General features: G+C 41.7%; 2 protein-coding genes across 2 annotated transcripts; both read left to right on the top strand.

Moving 5' to 3' along the window:
- Positions 1–9,839: 9,839 nt before the first annotated feature.
- LOC101414491 (olfactory receptor 1J2-like) lies at positions 9,840–10,781 on the top strand. The gene has a single exon (XM_004458307.1). The coding sequence runs from the start codon at positions 9,840–9,842 to the stop codon at positions 10,779–10,781; it is 942 nt and encodes a 313-aa protein (XP_004458364.1).
- A 7,521-nt stretch (positions 10,782–18,302) lies between these two features.
- LOC101411695 (olfactory receptor 1f45-like) lies at positions 18,303–19,244 on the top strand. Its single transcript, XM_004469175.1, has one exon. The coding sequence runs from the start codon at positions 18,303–18,305 to the stop codon at positions 19,242–19,244; it is 942 nt and encodes a 313-aa protein (XP_004469232.1).
- Positions 19,245–20,284: the final 1,040 nt, after the last annotated feature.

Below are 20,284 nucleotides of genomic sequence, written 5' to 3'. Positions count from 1 at the left end.
TTTGGGGCCAGGTTGGTCCTGACAAGACTTCTCTTGAGGTATTCAGTCATTTTTACTTTCCTTTTGTTGTTATTTTAACTTTTATTTTTCATACAGTAAAATTGATCTTTGGTATACAGTTTTCTCTGAATTTTAAGACATCTATAGAGTCATGTAACCACCATATAGGACAGTTTATCACCTCCAAAAGTTCCCCTTGCTGCCCTTTTGTTGTCATATTCTCCAGTCCTAACCTGGCAACCATTGTGATGTTGTTTATCTGTAGAGTTTTGTCTTTCCCAGAAGATGGAATCATAGGATATGCAACCTTTTCAATCTTGTTTCTTTAAATTAGCATAATACCTATGAGTCTCATCCATTTTGTTGCATGTATTAATACTTTTGTTCTTTTCATCCCCCACACTCTGCTGATTTTGCTCCGTCCATTTGCTGCATGATCTTCTGTATCAATTTCTCTTTTTGTCTTCTCATCTTTCTCCTCTACAGTTCACCAGGTTTCAATTCTGGGGACCTCTGATGTGGAGAGAGGTTCCTTGTCAGCAGCACCACCTCAGTTCCTGGTCCCTGCTGTGCTTCGCCTTGATTCTTCCCTTCCTCTCTCTTCTGTGGTGTCATCATCTTGCTGTGTGACTCACTTGCACGGTCACTGGCTCACCGTGTGGGCACTTAGCTTGCTGCATGGGCACTTGCTTGCTGCATGGGCACTTGGCTCGCCACGCAGGTAGTCATGAGGACACTTGGCTCACCATGTGGGCACTTGGTTCACACGTGGGCACTGGCCCACCATGCAGGCAACTTTCTCTTCTTCTTTTCACCAGGAGACCCCAGGAATTGAACCCAGGTGCTCCCATAAGGTAGGTTGTGGTCCTATTACTGGAGCCATATCCACTTCCCATTTTGTTCATTGTTATTGCTAAGTAGTAGTCCCCTGAATCCATAAATTTGCCATAGACCTTAGCATACAGACTTGGAGTTTTCTTTTATCTGGGATAAATACCCAGAAGAAAGATTCCAGGGTTTTATAAAATTACATATTTATATTAACTATAAATTGAAAAATAATTTTCCGGAGTGGCTAAACCATCCTGTATCCCTACCAGCAATCTATGAGAGGTCTAGGTGCTCTGTATCTTCACTAGCACTTGGTATTGTCACTACATAATGGTATCTTACTGTGGTTTAAGATGGAATTTTTCTAGTGGTTAAGTATATTGAGCATCTCTTTTTATGAGTTTGTTATTTGTATATCTTCTTTCTTGAAATGTCTGTTCAAGTATTTCCCCCTGTTTATTGGATCATTTGTGTGTGCGTGTTTGCATGCTTACTGTTGTTTTGGGTATTCTTTTTATATCCTAGATAGAAATTTTTCATGTGGCATATGATTTGCATATATTTTCCCCATACTGCTGCTTGTTTTTCTACTCTTTTAGCAGGGTGTCCTCTTTTTTTTTTTTTTTAAGATTTATTTATTTATTTATATCTCTCCCCTTCCCCCTCACCCTGGTTGTCTGTTCTTTGTGTCCGTTGGCTGAGTGTTCTTCTTTGTCTGCTTCTGTTGTTGTCAGTGGCACGGGAATCTGTGTTTCTTACTGTTGCGTCATCTTGTTGTGTCAGCTCTCCATGTGGGTGGTGCCATTCTTAGGCAGGCTGCACTTCCTTTTGCGCTGGGCGGCTCTCCTTATGGGGTGGACTCCTTGCGGGTGGGGTCCCCTAAGCGGGGGACATTCCTGCATGGCACGGCATTCCTTGCATCATCAGCATGGACCAGCTCCACACGGGTCAAGGAGGCCCGGGGTTTGAACCGTGGACCTCCCATGTGGTAGACGGACGCCCTAACCACTGGGCCAAGTCTGCTTCCCGTGTAGGGTCTCCTCTTGACCTCATCATATCCTTGCATTATGCTTATCTGCATGCATATTTCATCCCCATTATTATAGTACATTACATGCTTATTTTGAACAAGTATCAGAGCTTACACATTGGTGTACCCCCGAAAAAGCTTAGTGGAGCAGATTTTTTTGTTATCCTCAAGGACATGTGTTAAAGAATAAATCATGATGTGGTAAGCAATGTCAACGGAAAAACGGAAAGTGAACCTTCCTTGATTTCAAAATCATAGTGGTGCAATTGAAAAGTGGTGGAACCAAGGTACCAAATGGGTTTCTCCAAGATCTGGAAAGATTTCTTAATATGATCTCACTGAGCCTGTGATCCAGGGAGGCAGCAGGGCCAACTGGAAGAAGTCATGATTCCGGGTAAAGGATTTATTGCTCATTTCCTCTCTTCCTCAACTCTCTAGCAAAATTTGGGTTTGAGGAGGGTGAGGAGGGAGGGATGTCAGTACACATGCTCAAGGATACACAGTCACAGGGATAATTACTCTATGTGCTCCATCTACATGCCTGTCCAAAATTAATCTCGGTGTAGACGTCAACACTTGCCAAACAGTAAAATCTGTTTGCAAGAGGAAAAAAAATACCAACAGTTTGGCAGCTTGGAGTAAGAAGAAGAACAAAAGGGTCTGCCTTGCTTCCTGCCATGGCCTGGCAGGAGAGGTCATACACGGATGGTTTCTCCATAAGCCTCGGTGGTTAGGCTGGTACTGCTGAAGACACTTCTTGCTTCTTTTCTACTGCTCCCTGAGAAATGGCTACAGGCCAGCTGAGTAGGCACAGGGAGAGAATGTGTCCTAAATGCTACGCTCCAGAGGCCCCTGGAGATCTTCTAAGGTAGGCACTTGAGTGACTGTCAAGGAGGAGGCCCGTCATCCCCTGTTTATAATCAACTCAGCAGTTACTCAAGAGACAAATATGTATGTTGAGGTTTGCTGCGGGTCACGTACTCTTTTTGTACCAGATGAGCAGGCCACAGTTTCCCCACTCCTGAGGCACGTAACCTGAACTCATCACAAATTCAAGAGCAGTGTTGTACTAGCACCTGCCTTGCTCCCTGCCTAGGGCACTTGTGTCTGCAGATGCCCTCCAGGGTCAGGGAGCAGAGAGCCAGGAGTACGAGAGCTCTTCCCTCTGGAAGCTGGTCTCCCAGGGTGCACCCTTCCTTCCCCACAGTCACTTTCCACGCAGAGCTAATTAGTCATTTGGGACACCTCCTTGGAAGCCAAGCAAAACAAATTAGGCAGAAAAGTTTGACTTCAGCTTAGTGAGTATTGAAATAGAGGCTCATTTCTCATACCTCCCAGTACAATTCATGGAATGTAAAAGTGGAAGGAATGTTGGAAGCGAGTCAAGAGCTGGGTTTGGGAGAAGGGTTGACTACTAAGAGGAACAAGGGAATTATTTTTCTGACCGAGAGAACTGTTCGTTATCTTGATTGCTTTGGTATTTAAAAGACTGCATGCATTTGTTGAACTCATGCAAATGTGTACCAGAAAGAGTAAATTTTCCAGTATGTGGATGAAACCTCAATTAAAAAGACAAACTTAAGTTTAGAAAAAAAAACAATAAATGAAAAACTAATGAACACCGTCTATGTGAAGAAAATCACAAATAACTGTAGATATACATTAAAGAAAATTTGAATAAGTAAAATTTCATGTTATGTACTTGGATTAACAGACTATTATACAAATACTATACTGGGGCAGTGGGTGTGGCTTGAGAAGCTGAGCACCTGCTTCCCACATGTCAGGTCCTGGGTTCAAATCCCAGTACCTCCTAAAAAAAAAAAAATACAGCAAACAAATGAAAAAAACCAGTGCATGGGAGCCGAGGTGGCTTAGTGGTTGAGTGCTGGTTTCCCACATACAAGGCCCCAGGTTCAATCCCTAGCCCTGGTAACTCAAAACCAAAACAAAACAATAAAAGTACTGTAATTAAACTAACATGAAAAAGGCGGACCTCGACTGAAGGGGGAATTTGAGGACAATTTACTACCCAGTGCAGGGACAACTGGATAGCCATTTGGAAAGAGAGAAAAGAAGATTTAGTCCTCATACCACACATAGGTAGAACCTCCACATAAAACAGATTGAAATGTGAAAACTCAAATCACAAATACTAGAGGAAATCATGAGTGCATTCCTCCATACCTTGGATGTAGGTAAAGCTTCTTTAACTATGAATCAAAATCAAAATTCAATCCAAGATTTTTCTGGAAACCTACAACTTTACTAATAAAAAATATATTGGGGGCCCACTCCCCCAAATCAAGGAACTGTAAAAACTCTCAGGACATTCTGAATAGAAGGGACATTCCTCAGCCTGATAAAGGGCTTCCACAAAAAAACCACGCACTGATGAAGCAGGCCAGTAAGAGAGAGAATGAACAGATGGATCTGGAACCTGGCAGGGAGTCCACGTGGACATCAGTAACCCCCAGGAAAGGTGCTGGAGGACCCTCCCCAAGATTCTGCCACCACATCAAAGACTCCCTCTGGAAGCCAGGAGAAGCCCCAGATGTTCCCCAAGGACTTTGTCATTGGGCCTTCATGGGGGACTGATGGGTGGGGTAACCAATCAAAACAGCAAACAGCTGGGACTCCTCCCCTGCCATTAGCAAAGGGCTGGAATAATCAATAGGTGAAAAAGCTAGGACCAGTCCTGTGCAACCTCTGGCCCTTGCCTGTGGACCCCTGTCCTTCCCTCTGAGCACCACTCTCGCCGTTTTCCCTCTGCCACGCAAGTAAAGCCTGGGCGTTTATAATCTATAATGGGGCATCGTAGCCTGTAAATCAGCCGCTTTATCCCTTTTCAGCCCCTTCCTGTTCACCTGGGAGCCATGGTCTGTAATTTTCTACCATTTCTCGTCCCTCCCTGCCTGAATAAATTACTGGCCTAACTCACCCAGTGTGCTCTTGAAAGTCATTTCTGCAGCATAGTCAAGAACCTAGACAAAATCTGGTATCACTAACACGTTATTTAATGGTGAAAGACCAAATGCTTTACCCCTATGATGATGAACAGAGCAAAGATACGTGTCTCATCACCCCTATTCAACATTTTACTGGAAGTCCTAGCCAAGAGTAACAAAGCAAGAAAAGAAAGAAAGGCATACAGATTGAAAAGAAAAAACAAGCTAACCCTATTTGCAGATGACATAAAACTTTCTACATAAAAAATCCCAAGGAATATACCAAAATAAAGTGGGGTGGTGGTTGTGGTGGTGGTAAAAAATTTGGACAGACACTTTAGCAAACAAGGTATGTGTCTGGCAAAGGAGCACATGAAAAGATGGCCAAATCCATTAGTCTTCAGAAATACAAATTAAAACTACAATGTAGCTTAAAATAAACCCAAAACCTGAAAATATCGTGGGTAGGCAGACTAGCAGAAACTCCCAGTGCACTGCTGGTTAGAATGCAAACTGATGCAGGTCCTTGGGAGACACTTTGACACTTTCTTATGAAGTTAAAAGTGCACTTACTATATGACCTAGTCATTCCACTCCGAGGTGTTTCAGTCAAATAATTCATGTTCACAAAATACAAATGGTTGTAGTGGCTTTATTCATAATTCATCAAAACTGAAAGCAACCAAATGTCCTTCACCTGATGAATGGATAAACCAATGCAAATACACCCAAACAATGACATACTACTCAGCAACGAAATGACCATCTACAGATACAGGAACATTAGTGATTGCTGGGGTGGGGGTGAGGGGTTCACGGGAGGGTTCCACCACAAAGGGTCATTAGAGAATTTTGGGAGGGTGATCAAATTATTTAATATCTCGGTTGTTATGGTGGTTGCATTATTGCATATATTTGTCAAAATTCACAGAACTGTACACTATACAAGGATGACATTTTACTCCCTATAAAATAAGCAACTTTAAAAATCTAACAAAATTACAAGTGTGTTTTTTGTCTTTATTATATATATTTTTTCTGATTTTGTTATTTTATGGTCAGAATAAGTAGTCTATTAAGTCTTTATTTCAGGGAATTTTTATGGTTTTTCATTCAAACCATTTAAGAAGTTCAATATTGGCTAATATTCTAATATTCCCTGGGTTTAGGGAAACATATATATGTGTGTGTATATATATATATATATATGCAGATGAAATATATGTATGTGCAATCGTGTATATTTATATACATATATTTGTACACAATTAATAGACCAGACTTTTATTTGGTAATTCAAATTCCTATTATTTATTTATTTATTTATTACTTGTATTTATTTTTTAATATCTTTTTTATTTATAAAGAAATTTTAGATTACATAAACGTTACATCGAAAATATAAGGGATTCCCATATGCCCCACTCCCTCCCACCCCCACACTTTCTGACATCAACAACAACCTTCATTGGTGTGGTACATTTGTTACAATTGATGAACACATATTGAAGCATTGCTACAAACTATGGATTACAGTTCACATTATAGCTTACACTATGTCCTACACAATTTTGCAGGTTATGATAAAACATAGAATGGTCTGTGTCCGTCACAGCAATGCCAGGCAGGACGACTCCAATGTCCCCAAAATGCCCCCATATCACACCTATTCTTCCCTCTCCATCCCGCAGGACCTCTGGTGGCCACGGCCTTTATGTCAAAGATTTGAGTTCTTCCATTGTTGGAATAAGTCTATAGTAGAACAATAAGTCTACTTTAGTCCATTGTTCATTCCGCAATCTTGAGGATTTGGGGATGGTGTGATTATCAGTATATACTTGATTATTTTTAGGAGGTACAGGGAACTGAACCCAGGACCTTGGACATGGGAAACAGGTGCTCCACCACTGAGCTCCAGCGGTTCCTCAGTGAGAGTTGTGTTTTTCATTTGTTTGTCTTTGAGATTTACTGGGGATTGAAACTGGACCTTGTACCTTGGAAGCAGGTGCTCCACCCCTTGAGCTACATCTGCTCCCCTGTATTTAGGTTTGACTACTGGAATAATGAAGTTTTGAGACAGGTATGATAAAATATTCCTTTGAAAGTGGACATTTAAGAAAATTTTTCTTGTATTTCAGTGTTTTGCCATTTTGCTCTGCAGTTGTTAGTTTTTAAATTAAAATTTGTCAACTGGTAAAACCTTTATGTGTATTTTACCTTTTATCCTCTCAGTGATTTTAGAGAGCACACACATAGAGAAAGGTAAAGGTCAGTGTCTGAGTTTGTAAAACAAGCATTTGCACAAGAATCTAGTTTTCTCTTACTCCTATTCTCTGTGTCCCAAAAGAATAGAAACACAGAACACTCAAAAGGTGAGCCTCTAATGAGGACCTAGGAGGAATGAACTCTTGGGTCCCCAAACTTGGCAGCTACTGCAGCCCTGATCCCCAAGAAAATTCCTGATCTTCAGGGATAGAGAGTGTATTTATTTCCACCCAATCACCAAAGCCTGACTGAGGAGTCAAAGTGTCTCAAAGGTTCCTCCATCTTCCTCCTTAACTAAAATTGCCATCATCCAGGAACAAGCACAGAGAACTAGAGATGGGATTCTGTGAACACATTGAGAGGAGCAGAGAGCAGCCAGGTAAGAAGGTTGGGAAAGCAAGTGAGGGCAACGTTATCTCCAACAACAGATTCACATGGACACAAACACACAGATTCCCATTTGGAAAAACAGACACACCAATTCCTCCTCATCTCACCAAGTTAAAAGGGGGTGAGGGGGAATATCTCTTGGTTTGGACATACACAAGCCTTTCCCCTTTCAGGGTGTACTGGTCATTCTGGAACAGAATAAACACGTTTCCAAGATGGAAATAAACTGTAAGTAGTAAAACCAGAGCAGGGTAACCAGGCTGGCAAAGCTAGAATCAGTCACTGCAGGCTCCTAAAAGTCCTGGCCAGAAAGTCAGAGCCAAGAGCCCTCCCCAGAAGAGGTTCTTCTGTCAGACATTCAAGGCACTCATCTACACCTTTTTGCCAGTTGCTTCTCTATGTCCCCCCTCTGTGGTCTGTGCCCACATAATAGATGTGTCTCCAATGGAGGCTCCTGGGATACCAGGCAGAGGCCCACAGAAGGGCATCAGCTTGGGCTGGCATCCAGGGACTACCCAGCCTCAGGTTTAAAGGTCCAGGAGCACAAACGCTCAGTGCTGCAGTCACATCAGGCTTCTCAGAGACAGTCACACACTAACAAGACTCACGAGAGATCAATGCATGACACCAGACATCAACCTATTTAGGTCAAAGAAAATAATGGCCATTGCCAAGGGCACTGGTAGGTGTACAGTCTCCCTCTAAGGAAGCTGTATGGGAAACAATTAAAGTTCAGAGGCTGCATCTGAATGTTCAGAGTATGAAGTATATAGTGCATAGTCTACCATGAAGTAGCTGGCTTCCTGGGGACTCTCAACATTTTTTTGGTTTTTAAACCCTGAAATGCTGGTATTTTTTCAAATATCCAAAGCCAACAGCTCTTTCAGTATAGACTGTATAATCAAGAGAGGATGGACTACTTTGAGCTTGTGGGGCTCGTCTTGGGCCATAGAAGCAATTTAAGGAGAGCAGGGAAAATTCCTCCCAACATCCCGTTACCCTACTTTCAACTTTTTCTTCCATTTCCACTTTGGAAAACTACCTGTCCTTAAGACTGAAATATTCACACCGGTTGGTCAAGACACTCTCGTATTTGTGTCGATGACATCCCCACCACTCCCTCACCTCTCAACTTCCTTATTCCAGGACTTCTGGAGGATCTTTGAAAAGCTCTTGTTTCTGCCTAGAATTGAAGGTAGTCCAGGGAAAAAGGGACTGCATATCTCAGCACTTCTCCTTACTTTACTAATTTAACTCTCACAGTGGTTGACCTGTCACTGTCCCCATATTATGTACATCCTATCTCCTAAAACAATTGCCTGTCCCAGTCAAGCAAGTTTCTTCACATTAGCAGTTGCCTGGCTCTTTCTATTCCATTTTCCCCAGACCTTTGATTGCTGCAGAATGCATATCCCCCCCACCCTTTAGTATTCAAATACCATGATTTCTTCCTTGGAACTGCAATTTAATGCTTCACCCCGCCCCCCGCCCCCCCACACCTGTCATGATTTCTTAGTCCTGGGATATCTGTTGGATGAACCAGGTGAATTTGCTCTTTATCAATTAGTAAATTCCTTTCATCCAGTACAATAATCTAGATACAATTGTTGACTCTAACAAAGGAGGGACAGGGCTGGGCACACAATCTCAACAGCATGCTCAAGGCAGCAGAGCCAACAGCTGCAATCTACTGAGGGGACATCTTAATGGTGGCTAAATGCTTGAGGAGAAACACCGGGCACGTCTATTAAAGCCTATAAATTTTCCAAACTTCTGGGAAACTACAAAAGCCCCAGATAACATCTGCAACCTTGTAATATGGCACTTAGTACAAAACTGGGCACATGCTTAAATTCTTCAGTTAATTGTAGTTAATCAAATTAAGTACTATAGCTAATGAATCAATATGACATAAAGCAAGGGTTCTTAACAAGGGGTCCGTGAGGTTGAATTGAAATAAAAAAAAAACACCTTTATTCTTGTGTGGACGAATTGGTGTGGGTATGATATAATTATTAAATAATACAGTATACTATTTAGTAAGGCATCTGTTGTTTTCACCTGACTGACAAAGGGGTCTGTGGAAAAATAAAGGCTAAGAACCCCTGATATAAAGGGAAAAAGCAGTTCATCTGGTTTGGCCATATGATAAACGAAAGTACCTATAGATGGCACTCAGTAGACAGGAGTGAAATAAATAAAACTGTAGCCATCAGTAGTTAAGCATTGCTGAAATTGATCAAGATTTTTCTGTAAAACTTAATCAGATTATTGTTTTTATTTATTCTTAATCAATGAGCCAATCCCAAATAATAAAATTTGCTCAAATGTTGGTATATAATTTTACCCTGTGATGCTATTTCTCCCCTGCAGGTATGGACAGAGACAACCAGACTAGAGTCACAGAATTCCTTCTCCTGGGACTCTCTGGGCAACCAAAGCAGGAAGAGGTTCTCTTTGGACTGTTCTTGTGGATGTACCTGGTCACCATCATTGGGAACTTTCTCATCTTCTTGGCCATCACCTGTGACAGTCAACTCCACACACCCATGTACTTCTTCTTGGCCACCCTCTCCTGTGTCGATATCTGCTCTTCATCAGTCACCATCCCCAAGATACTGGTGAATCACATATTGGGAAGCAGGTCTATCTCTTACGTGGAATGTATGACTCAGATGTACTTCTTCATCACTTTCACCAACATGGATGGGTTCCTCCTGAGTGTGATGGCGTATGACCGCTATATAGCCATCTGTAGCCCACTTCACTACACCATGATCATGAGGCCCAAACTCTGTGTCCTTCTGGTGGCCGTGTCTTGGGTCATAACAAATCTGCATGCTCTCCTACACACTCTCCTCATAGTACAACTTGCGTTTTGTTCCAACAATACTCTTCACCACTTCTTCTGTGACCCTTACTCCATTCTGAAGGTTTCTTGTTCAGACACCTTTATCAATGACCTGGTGGTGTTTACTGTGGGTGGACTGATCTTTCTAACGCCATTCATATGTATCACGGTCTCATATGCTTATATCTTTTCTCAAGTATTGAAATTCCCATCTATTCAGGGAATAAGGAAAGCGCTGTCCACATGTGGATCCCACCTCACTGTGGTCTCCCTCTTCTATGGGGCAATCCTGGGGGTCTATATGCACCCTTCATCGTCCTACTCAGTACAGGACACAGTGGCCACCGTCCTCTTCACAGTGGTGACACCCCTGGTCAATCCCTTCATCTATAGCCTGAGGAACCGTGACATGCAGAGGGCCCTAGGGAAACTCATTCTCCAGAGACTCGTTTTGTTAAGATCCTAGATTAGAACATTTTAGAACTGAGAGGGCTCTTGGAAATCATTCGTTTCCTCATTTTATCAAAGAGCGATACTCTTTGAAGGTACAGTACAGTACTTCACCCACCACCTTTCCTTAAATTAATGAAATGTGATTATGATCACATTTTTACATATGCATCTGACAGGTACTCATAAGTCAGAAGCCATTAATTTGCTACCTGTAGAAGAGGCTGTCCCTATGATTCCTTTATAAAGATTTAAATTAACCTGAGGCTCAGGTAGATTGAGTGATCACTGCATTTATGTTTTAAGAGTGGGGCCAGCAATATTGCCTTATAAGAAACTGGCCTCCACGATGGACTTGGTATTGCAAATGTCTTTAGAAATAAGTTCTTTAGAGTCAACTGCTCTATGTGTTCTCCCATGTGAAGAGTGGAGAAGCCATATTTAGACTGGTTTGGGTTTGAGAATTCAAAAGCAGGAGGAATTGGAAACATGCAATGTATGTATATATGCCTACTAAAATTTCACCATTCTCACCCAAACTATCTTATTTTCCGTAATAATATTAAGAGCTGGTATTTTCTGAGTGCTTGTAATATGTTATGGTATTACCCCTGTATTATCTTACTTAGCCTTCCCACAACGTAATGAGGCGATACTACAAATGTTCCCATGTTAGAGAATGAGGATATTGAGTCACAGAGACTTTAACTTGTCCAAGGCTCTACAGCTACTAACAATTTGGGGCCAGGTTGGTCCTGACAAGACTTCTCTTGAGGTATTCAGTCATTTTTACTTTCCTTTTGTTGTTATTTTAACTTTTATTTTTCATACAGTAAAATTGATTTTTGGTATACAGTTTTCTCTGAATTTTAAGACATCTATAGAGTCATGTAACCACCATATAGGACAGTTTATCACCTCCAAAAGTTCCCCTTGCTGCCCTTTTGTTGTCATATTCTCCAGTCCTAACCTGGCAACCATTGTGATGTTGTTTATCTGTAGAGTTTTGTCTTTCCCAGAAGATGGAATCATAGGATATGCAACCTTTTCAATCTTGTTTCTTTAAATTAGCATGATACCTATGAGTCTCATCCACTTCGTTGCACGCATCAATAATTTTGTTCTTTCCCTCCCCCACACTCTGCTGTTTTTGCTACATCCATTCGCTGCATGATCTTCTGTATCTATTTCTCTTTTTGTCTACTCTTCTCCTCTTTCTCCTCTACAGTTCAGCAGGTTTCAATTCTGGGGACCTCTGATATGGAGAGAGTTTCCTGTTAGTTGAGCCACCTCAACTCTGTGCTCTGGTCCCTGCTGCGCTTCACCTTGACTCTCCCCTTCATCTCTCTTTTGTTGTGTCATCATCTTGCTGTGTGACTCACTTGTGCGGTCCCTGGCTCACAGTGTGGGCCCTTAGCTTGCCGCATGGGCACTCGCTTGCGTCACGGGCACTCAGCTCACATACAGGTAGTCGTGGAGGCACTTGGCTCACCGGGTGGGCACTCGGCTCACACGTGAGCACTGGCTCACCACGCAGGCAACTGTCTCTTCTTTTCACCAGGAGGTCCCAGGGATTGAAATCAGGTGCTCCCATGTGGTAGGCGGAGGTCCTATTACTTGAGCCATATCTACTTCCCATTTTGTTCTTTGATATTGCTGAGAAGTAGTTCACTGAATCCAAAAATTTGCCAAAGACCTTAGCATACAGGTTTAGTTTTCTTTAATGTAGGGTAAATACCCAGAAGAAATATTCTAGGGTTTTATAAAATTACATATTTATATTAAGTATAAATTGCAAAACAATTTCTTTCAGCCACATAATCAAGAACCTAGACAAAATCTGGTATCACTAACACGTTATTTAATGGTGAAAGACCAAATGTTTTACCCCTATGATGATGAACAGAGCAAAGATACGTGTCTCATCACTCCTATTCAAAAATTTAGTGGAAGTCCTAGCCAAGAGTAACAAAGCAAGAAAAGAAAGAAAAGTCATACAGATTGAAAAGAAAAAACAAGCTAACCCTATTTGCAGATGACATCAAACCTTCTACATAAAAAAATCCCAAGGAATATACCAAAATAAAGTGGGGTGGTGGTGGTGGTGGTAAAAAAATTGGACAGACACTTTAGCAAACAAGGTATGTGTCTGGCAAAGGAGCACATGAAAAGATGGCCAAATCCATTAGTCTTCAGAAATACAAATTAAAACTACAGTGTAGCTTAAAATAAACCCAAAACCTGAAAATATCGTGGGTAGGCAGACTAGCAGAAACTCCCAGTGCACTGCTGGTTAGAATACTGATGTAGGTCCTTGGGAGACACTTTGACACTTCCTTATGAAGTTAAAAGTACACTTACCATATGACCTAGTCATTCCACTCCTAGGTGTTTAAAAGTCAAATAATTCATGTTCACAAGATACAAATGGTTATAGTGGCTTTATTCATAATTCATCAAAACTGGAAGCAACCCAAATGCCCTTCACCTGATGAATGGATAAGCCAATGCAGATACACCCACATAATGAAAAACTACTCAGCAATAAAATGACCAACTACAGATACAGGAATACTAGTGATTGCTGGGGTGGGGGCGAGGGGTTCACGGGAGGTTCCACTACAAAGGATCATTAGAGAATTTCAGGGGGATGATCAAATTATTTGATATCTCAGTTGTTATGGTGGTTGCATTATTGCATATATATGTCAAAGTTCACAGAACTATACACTATACAAGGATGACATTTTACTCCCTATAAAATAAGCAACTTTAAAAATCTAACAAAATTACAAGTGTGTTTTTTGTCTTTATTATATATATTTTTTCTGATTTTGTTATTTTATGGTCAGAATAAGTAGTCTATTAAGTCTTTATTTCAGGGAATTTTTATGGTTTTTCACTCAAACCATTCCAGAAGTTCAATATTGGCTAATATTCTAATATTCCCTGGGTTTAGGGAACCATATATATGTGTATATATATATATGCAGATGAAATATATGTATGTGCAATTGTGTATATTTATATACATATATTTGTATACAATTATCAGACCAGACTTTCATTTGGTAATTCAAATTCCTATTATTTATTTATTTATTTATTTAATTTTTACTTGTGTTTATTTTTTTAATACTTTTTTTATTTTTAAAGAAAGTTTAGATTACATAAATGTTACATCGAAAATATAAGGGATTCCCATATGCCCCACTCTCTCCCCCTCGCTCACTTTCCCACATCAACAACAACTTTCATTAGTATGGTACATTTGTTAATATTGATGAACACATATTGAAGCACTGCTACAAACTATGGATTACAGTTCACATTATAGTTTACACTCCCTCCTACACCATTTTGCAGGTTATGATGAAACATAGAATGGTCTGTGTCTGTCATGGCAATGCCATGCAGGATGACTCCAATGTCCCCAAAATGCCCCCATATCACACCTATTCTTCCCTCTCCTATCCTGCGGGACCTCTGGTGGCCACGGCCTTTATGTCAATGATTAGAGTTCTTCCATTGTTGGAATAAGTCTATAGTAGAACAATAAGTCTACTTTAGTCCATTGTTCATTCCCCAATCTTGAGGATTTGGGGATGGTGTGATTATCAGTATATACTTGATTATTTTTAGGAGGTACTGGGGACTGAACCCAGGACCTTGGACATGGGAAACAGGTGCTCCACCACTGAGCTCCAGCGGTTCCTCAGTGAGAGTTGTGTTTTTCATTTGTTTGTCTTTGAGATTTACTGGGGATCGAACCTGGACCTTGTACCTTGGAAGCAGGTGCTCCACCCCTTGAGCTACATCTGCTCCCCTGTATTTAGGTTTGACTACTGGAATAATGAAGTTTTGAGACAGGTATGATAAAATATTCCTTTGAAAGTAGGCATTTAAGAAAATTTTTCTTGTATTTCAGTGTTTTGCCATTTTGCTCTGCAGTTGTTAGTTTTTAAATTAAAATTTGTCAACTGGTAAAACCTTTATGTGTATTTTACCTTTTATCCTCTCAATGATTTTAGAGAGCACACATAGAGAAAGGTAAAGGTCAGTGTCTGAGTTTATAAAACAAGCATTTTCACAAGAATCTAGTTTTCTCTTACTCCTATTCTCTGTGTCCCAAAAGAATAGAAACACAGAACACTCAGAAGGTGAGCCTCTAATGAGGACCTAGGAGGAATGAACTCTTGGGTCCCCAAACTTGGCAGCTACTGCAGCCCTGATCCCCAAGAAAATTCCTGATCTTCAGGGATGGAGGGTGTATTTATTTCCACCCAATCACCAAAGCCTGCCTTAGGAGTCAAAGCATCTCAAAGGTTCCTCCATCTTCATCCTTAATAAAAATTGCCATCATCCAGGGACAAGCACAGAGAACTAGAGATGGGGATTCTGTGAACACATCTGAGAGGAGCAGAGAGCAGCCAGGTAAGAAGGTTGGGAAAGCAGGTGAGGGCAACGTTATCTCTAACAACAGATTCACATGGACACAAACCAGATTCCCATTTGTAAACACAGACACACCAAATCCCTCCTCATCTCAGCAAGATAAAAGGCAGGGGAGTATCTCTTGGTTTGGACATGCACAAGCCTTTCCCCTTTCAGGGTGTACTGATCATTCTGGAACAGAACAAACATGTTTTCAAGATGGAAATATAATGTGAGTAGTGAAAATGGGAGCAGGTAACAAGAGCTGGCAAAGCTAGAATCAGTCACTGCAGGCTCCTAAAAGTCCAGGCCAGAAAGTCAGAGCCAAGAGCCCCCCCCAGAAGAGATTCTTCTGTCAGACATGCAAGACACTCATCTACACCTTTTTGCCAGTTGCTTCTCTATGTCTACCCTCGGTGGTCTGTGCCCACATAATAGATTTGCTTCCAATGAAGGCTCCTGGGATACCAGGCAGAGCCCCACAGTAGGGCATCAGCTTGGGCTGGCATCCAGGGACTACCCAGCCTCAGGTTTAAAGGTCCAGGAACACAAACACTCAGTGATGCAGTCATGTCAGTCTTCTCAGGGACAGTCACACACTAATAAGACTCACAAGAGATCAATGCATGACACCAGACATCAACCTATTTAGGTCAAAGAAAATAATGGCCATTGCCAAGGGCACTGGTAGGTGTACAGTCTCCCTCTAAGGAAGCTGTATGGGAAACAATTTAAGTTCAGAGGCTGCATCTGAATGTCCAGAATATAAGGAATATAGTGCATACTCTACCATGAAGTAGCTGTCTTCCTGAGCACTCTCAACATTTTTGGGGTTTAAACCCTGAAATGCTGGTATTTTTTCAAATATCCAAAGCCAACAGCTCTTTCAGTGTAGACTGTATATTCAAGAGAGCATGAGCTACTTTTAGCTTGTGGGCCTCATCTTGGGCCATAGAAGCAATTCAGGGAGAGCAGGAAAAATTCCTCCCAACATCCCGTTACCCTACTTTCAACTTTTTCCTCCATTTCCACTTTGGAAAACTACCTGTCCTTTTTTTTTTTTTTTTTTTTTTTTAAAGATTTATTTATTTATTTCTCTTCCCCTCACCTCCACCCCAGTTGTCTGTTCTCTGTGTCTATTCGCTGCGTCTTCTTTGTCCGCTTCTGTTGTTGTCAGTAGCATGGGAATCTGTGTTTCTTTTTGTTGCGTCATCTTGCTGCATCAGTCTCCTTGTGGGTGGCACCATTCTTAGGCAGGCTGCACTTTATTTTGTGCTGTGTGGCTCTCCTTATGGGGCGCACTCCTTGTGCGTGGGGCTCTCCTATGCGGGGACACCCCTGCATGGCAGGGCACTCCTTGTGCACATCAGCACTGCACTTGGGCCAGCTGCACACAGTTCAAGGAGGCTCGGGGTTTGAACCTCAGACCTCCCATGTGATAGATGGATGCTCTAACCACTGGGCCAAGTCTGACGCCCACTACCTGCCCTTAAGACTGAAATATTCACACCGGTGGGTCAAGACACTCTTGTATTTGTGTCGATGACATCCGCACCATTCCCTCACCTCTCAACTTCCTTGTTCCAGGTCTTCTTGAAGATCTTCTTTGAAAAGCTCTACTTTCTGTCTAGAATTGAAGGTAGTCCAGGAAAAAAGGGACTGCATATCTCAGCACTTCTCCTTACTTTACTCTCACAGTGGTTGACATGTCACTGTTCCCATATTATGTACATCCTATCTCCTAAAACAATTGCCTGTCTCAGTCAAGCAAGCTTCTTCACATTAGCAGTTACCTGCCTCTTTCTATTCCATTTTCCCCAGACCTTTGATTGCTGCAGAATGCATATCCCCCCCACCCTTTACTATTCAAATACCATGATTTCTTCCTTGGAACTGCAATTTAATGCTTCACCCCGCCCCCCGCCCCCCCCCCCCCACACACACACACTTAGTATGGTTTCTTAGTCCTGGGATATCTGTTGGATGAACCAGGTGAATTTGCTCTTTATCAATTAGTAAATTCATTTCATCCAGTATAATAATCTAGATACAATTGTTGGCTTTCTTCTAACAAAAAGGAGGCACAGGGCTGGGCACAGAATCCCCACTCCTCCCACAACAACCACCTCCCTCATCATCATGAGACATTCATTGCACTTGGTGAATAAATCTCTGATCACTGCTGCACCACATGGTAAATGGTCCACATTATACTTTACACTCTCCCCCAGTCCACCCAGTGGGCCATGGGAGGACATAAAATGTCCAGACCTGTCCTTGCAGTACCACCCAGGACAACTCCAAGTCCCAAAAATGCCCCCACATCACATCTCTTCTTCCCACTCCTTACACTCAGCAGCTACCATGTCCACTTTCTCCACATCGATGCTACATTTTCTTCGATTACTAATCACAATAGTCATGAATAGAATATCAGTAAGTCCACTCTAATCCATACTCTATTCCTCCATCCTGTTGACCCTGGAATGGTTGTGTCCACTCCACGTCTGTATCAAGAGGGGGCTTAGATTCCACATGGATGATGGATGCAATTCTCCTGCTTTCAGTTGTAGGCACTCTTGGCTCCCTGGGGTGGTGGTGGACCTTCTTCACCTCCCTGTTCGTTGGCTGGGGTAAGTCCAATAAACCAGAGAGTAGGAATTGTAAGTCTGTTGAGGCTCAGGACCTGGCTATCACATGGACAGTCCAGAGATTCAGGTCCCCTGGGTATACACTAAACCCCAGTGCCAACCAGAGGTCCAGTAAAAGTAACAGGAGGGACTTGTGAACAAAGATCACATCTGAGTCCTGCTCCATCACACGGAAACACAAACTCCAAAGTAGGGCCAACTGACATGGCACTGGTTTGGAAATTTGATATATGAAAGTACCTATAGATGGCACTCAGTAGACAGGAGTGAAATAAATAAAGTTGTAACCATCAGTAGTTAAGCATTGCTGAAATTGATCAAGATTTTTCTGTAAAACTTAATCAGATTATTAGTTTTTTTAATCCTCAATGAATGAGTAATCCCAAATAATACAATTTGCTCAAATGTTGATATATGATTTTACGCTGTGATGCTATTTCTCCCCTGCAGGTATGGACAGAGACAACCAGACAAGAGTCACAGAATTTCTTCTCCTGGGACTCTCTGGGCAATCAGAGCAGGAGGAGATTCTCTCTGGACTGTTCTTGTGGATGTACCTGGTCACCATCATTGGGAACTTTCTCATCTTCTTGGCCATCAACTGTGACAGTCAACTCCACACACCCATGTACTTCTTCTTGGCCACCCTCTCCTGTGTCGATATCTGCTCTTCATCAGTCACCATCCCCAAGATGCTAGTGAATCACATATTGGGAAGCAGGTCTATCTCTTACGCGGAATGTATGACCCAGATGTACTTCTTCATCACTTTCACCAACATGGATGGGTTCCTCCTGAGTGTGATGGCGTATGACCGCTACGTAGCCATCTGTAGCCCACTTCACTACACCATGATCATGAGACCAAAACTCTGTGTTCTTCTGGTGGCTGTATCCTGGCTCATAACAAATCTGCATGCTCTCCTACACACTCTCCTCATAGTACAACTCACGTTTTGTTCCAACAATACTCTTCACCATTTCTTCTGTGACCCTTATTCCATTCTGAAGCTCTCTTGTTCAGACACCTTTATCAATGACCTGGTGGTGTTTACTGAGGGTGGACTGATCTTTCTAACCCCATTCACATGTATCACTGTCTCATATGCTTATATCTTTTCTCAAGTATTGAAATTCCCATCTATTCAGGGAATAAGGAAAGCACTATCCACATGTGGATCCCACCTCACTGTGGTCTCCCTCTTCTATGGGGCAATCCTGGGGGTCTATATGCACCCTTCATCGTCCTACTCAACACAGGACATGGTGGCCACCGTCATCTTCACAGTGGTGACACCCCTGGTCAATCCCTTCATCTACAGCCTGAGGAATTGTGACATGCAGAGGGCCCTAGGGAAACTCATTCTCCAGAGACTCGTTTTGTTAAGATCCTAGATTAGAACATTTTAGAACTGAGAGGGCTCTTGGAAATCATACATTTTCTCATTTTTTCAAAGAGCGATACTATTTGAAAGTACAGTACAGTACTTCACCCACCACCTTTGCTTAAATTAATGAAATGTGATCATGATCACATTTTTACATATGCATCTGACAGGTGCTCATAAGTCAGAAGCCATTAATTCGCTACCTGTAGAAGGGATGTTCCTATGATTCCTTTATAAAGATTTAAATTAACCTGAGGCTCAGGTTGATTGAGTGATCACTGCATTTATGTTTTAAGGGTGGGGCCAGCAATATTGCCTTTTAAGAAACTGGCTGCCACGTTGGACTTGGTATTGCAAATGTCTTTAGAAACAAGTTCTTTAGAGTCAACTGCTCTATGTGTTCTCCCGTGTGAAGAGTGGAGAAGCCATATTTAGACTGGTTTGGGTTTGAGAATTCAAAAGCAGGAGGAATTGGAAACATGCAATGTATGTATATATGCCTACTAAAATTTCACCATTCTCACCCAAACAATCTTATTTTACGTAATAATATTAAGAGCTGGTATTTTCTGAGTGCTTGTAATATGTTATGGTATTTCCCCTGTATTATCTTACTTAGCCTTCACACAACATAATGAGGTGATACTACAAATGTTCCCATGTTAGAGAATGAGGATATTGAGTCACAGAGACTTTAACTTGTCCAAGGCTCTACAGCTACTAAGAATTTGGGGCCAGGTTGGTCCTGACAAGACTTCTCTTGAGGTATTCAGTCATTTTTACTTTTCTTTCTGTTGTTATTTTAACTTTTATTTTTCATACTGTAAAATTGATCTTTGGTATACAGTTTTCTCTGAATTTTAAGACATCTATAGATTTATGTAACCACCATATAGGACAGTTTATTACTTCCAAAAGTTCCCCTTGCTGCCCTTTTGTTGTCATATTCTCCAGTCTTAACCTGGCAACCATTGTGAGGTTGTTTATCTGTAGAGTTTTGCCTTTCCCAGAAGATGGAATCATAGGATATACAACCTTTTCAATCTT

This window comes from Dasypus novemcinctus, chromosome 2, assembly GCF_030445035.2.
Source record: "Dasypus novemcinctus isolate mDasNov1 chromosome 2, mDasNov1.1.hap2, whole genome shotgun sequence".
In the NCBI taxonomy this organism is placed as follows: Eukaryota; Metazoa; Chordata; class Mammalia; order Cingulata; family Dasypodidae; genus Dasypus; species Dasypus novemcinctus.
This window is presented reverse-complemented; position numbering and strand designations above follow the sequence as displayed.

What these genes read in the sequence shown, in the direction of transcription:
- LOC101414491 (XM_004458307.1), top strand. Translation starts at nt 9,840, where the DNA reads ATGGACAGAGACAACCAGACTAGAGTCACAGAATTCCTTCTCCTGGGA.
- LOC101411695 (XM_004469175.1), top strand. Translation starts at nt 18,303, where the DNA reads ATGGACAGAGACAACCAGACAAGAGTCACAGAATTTCTTCTCCTGGGA.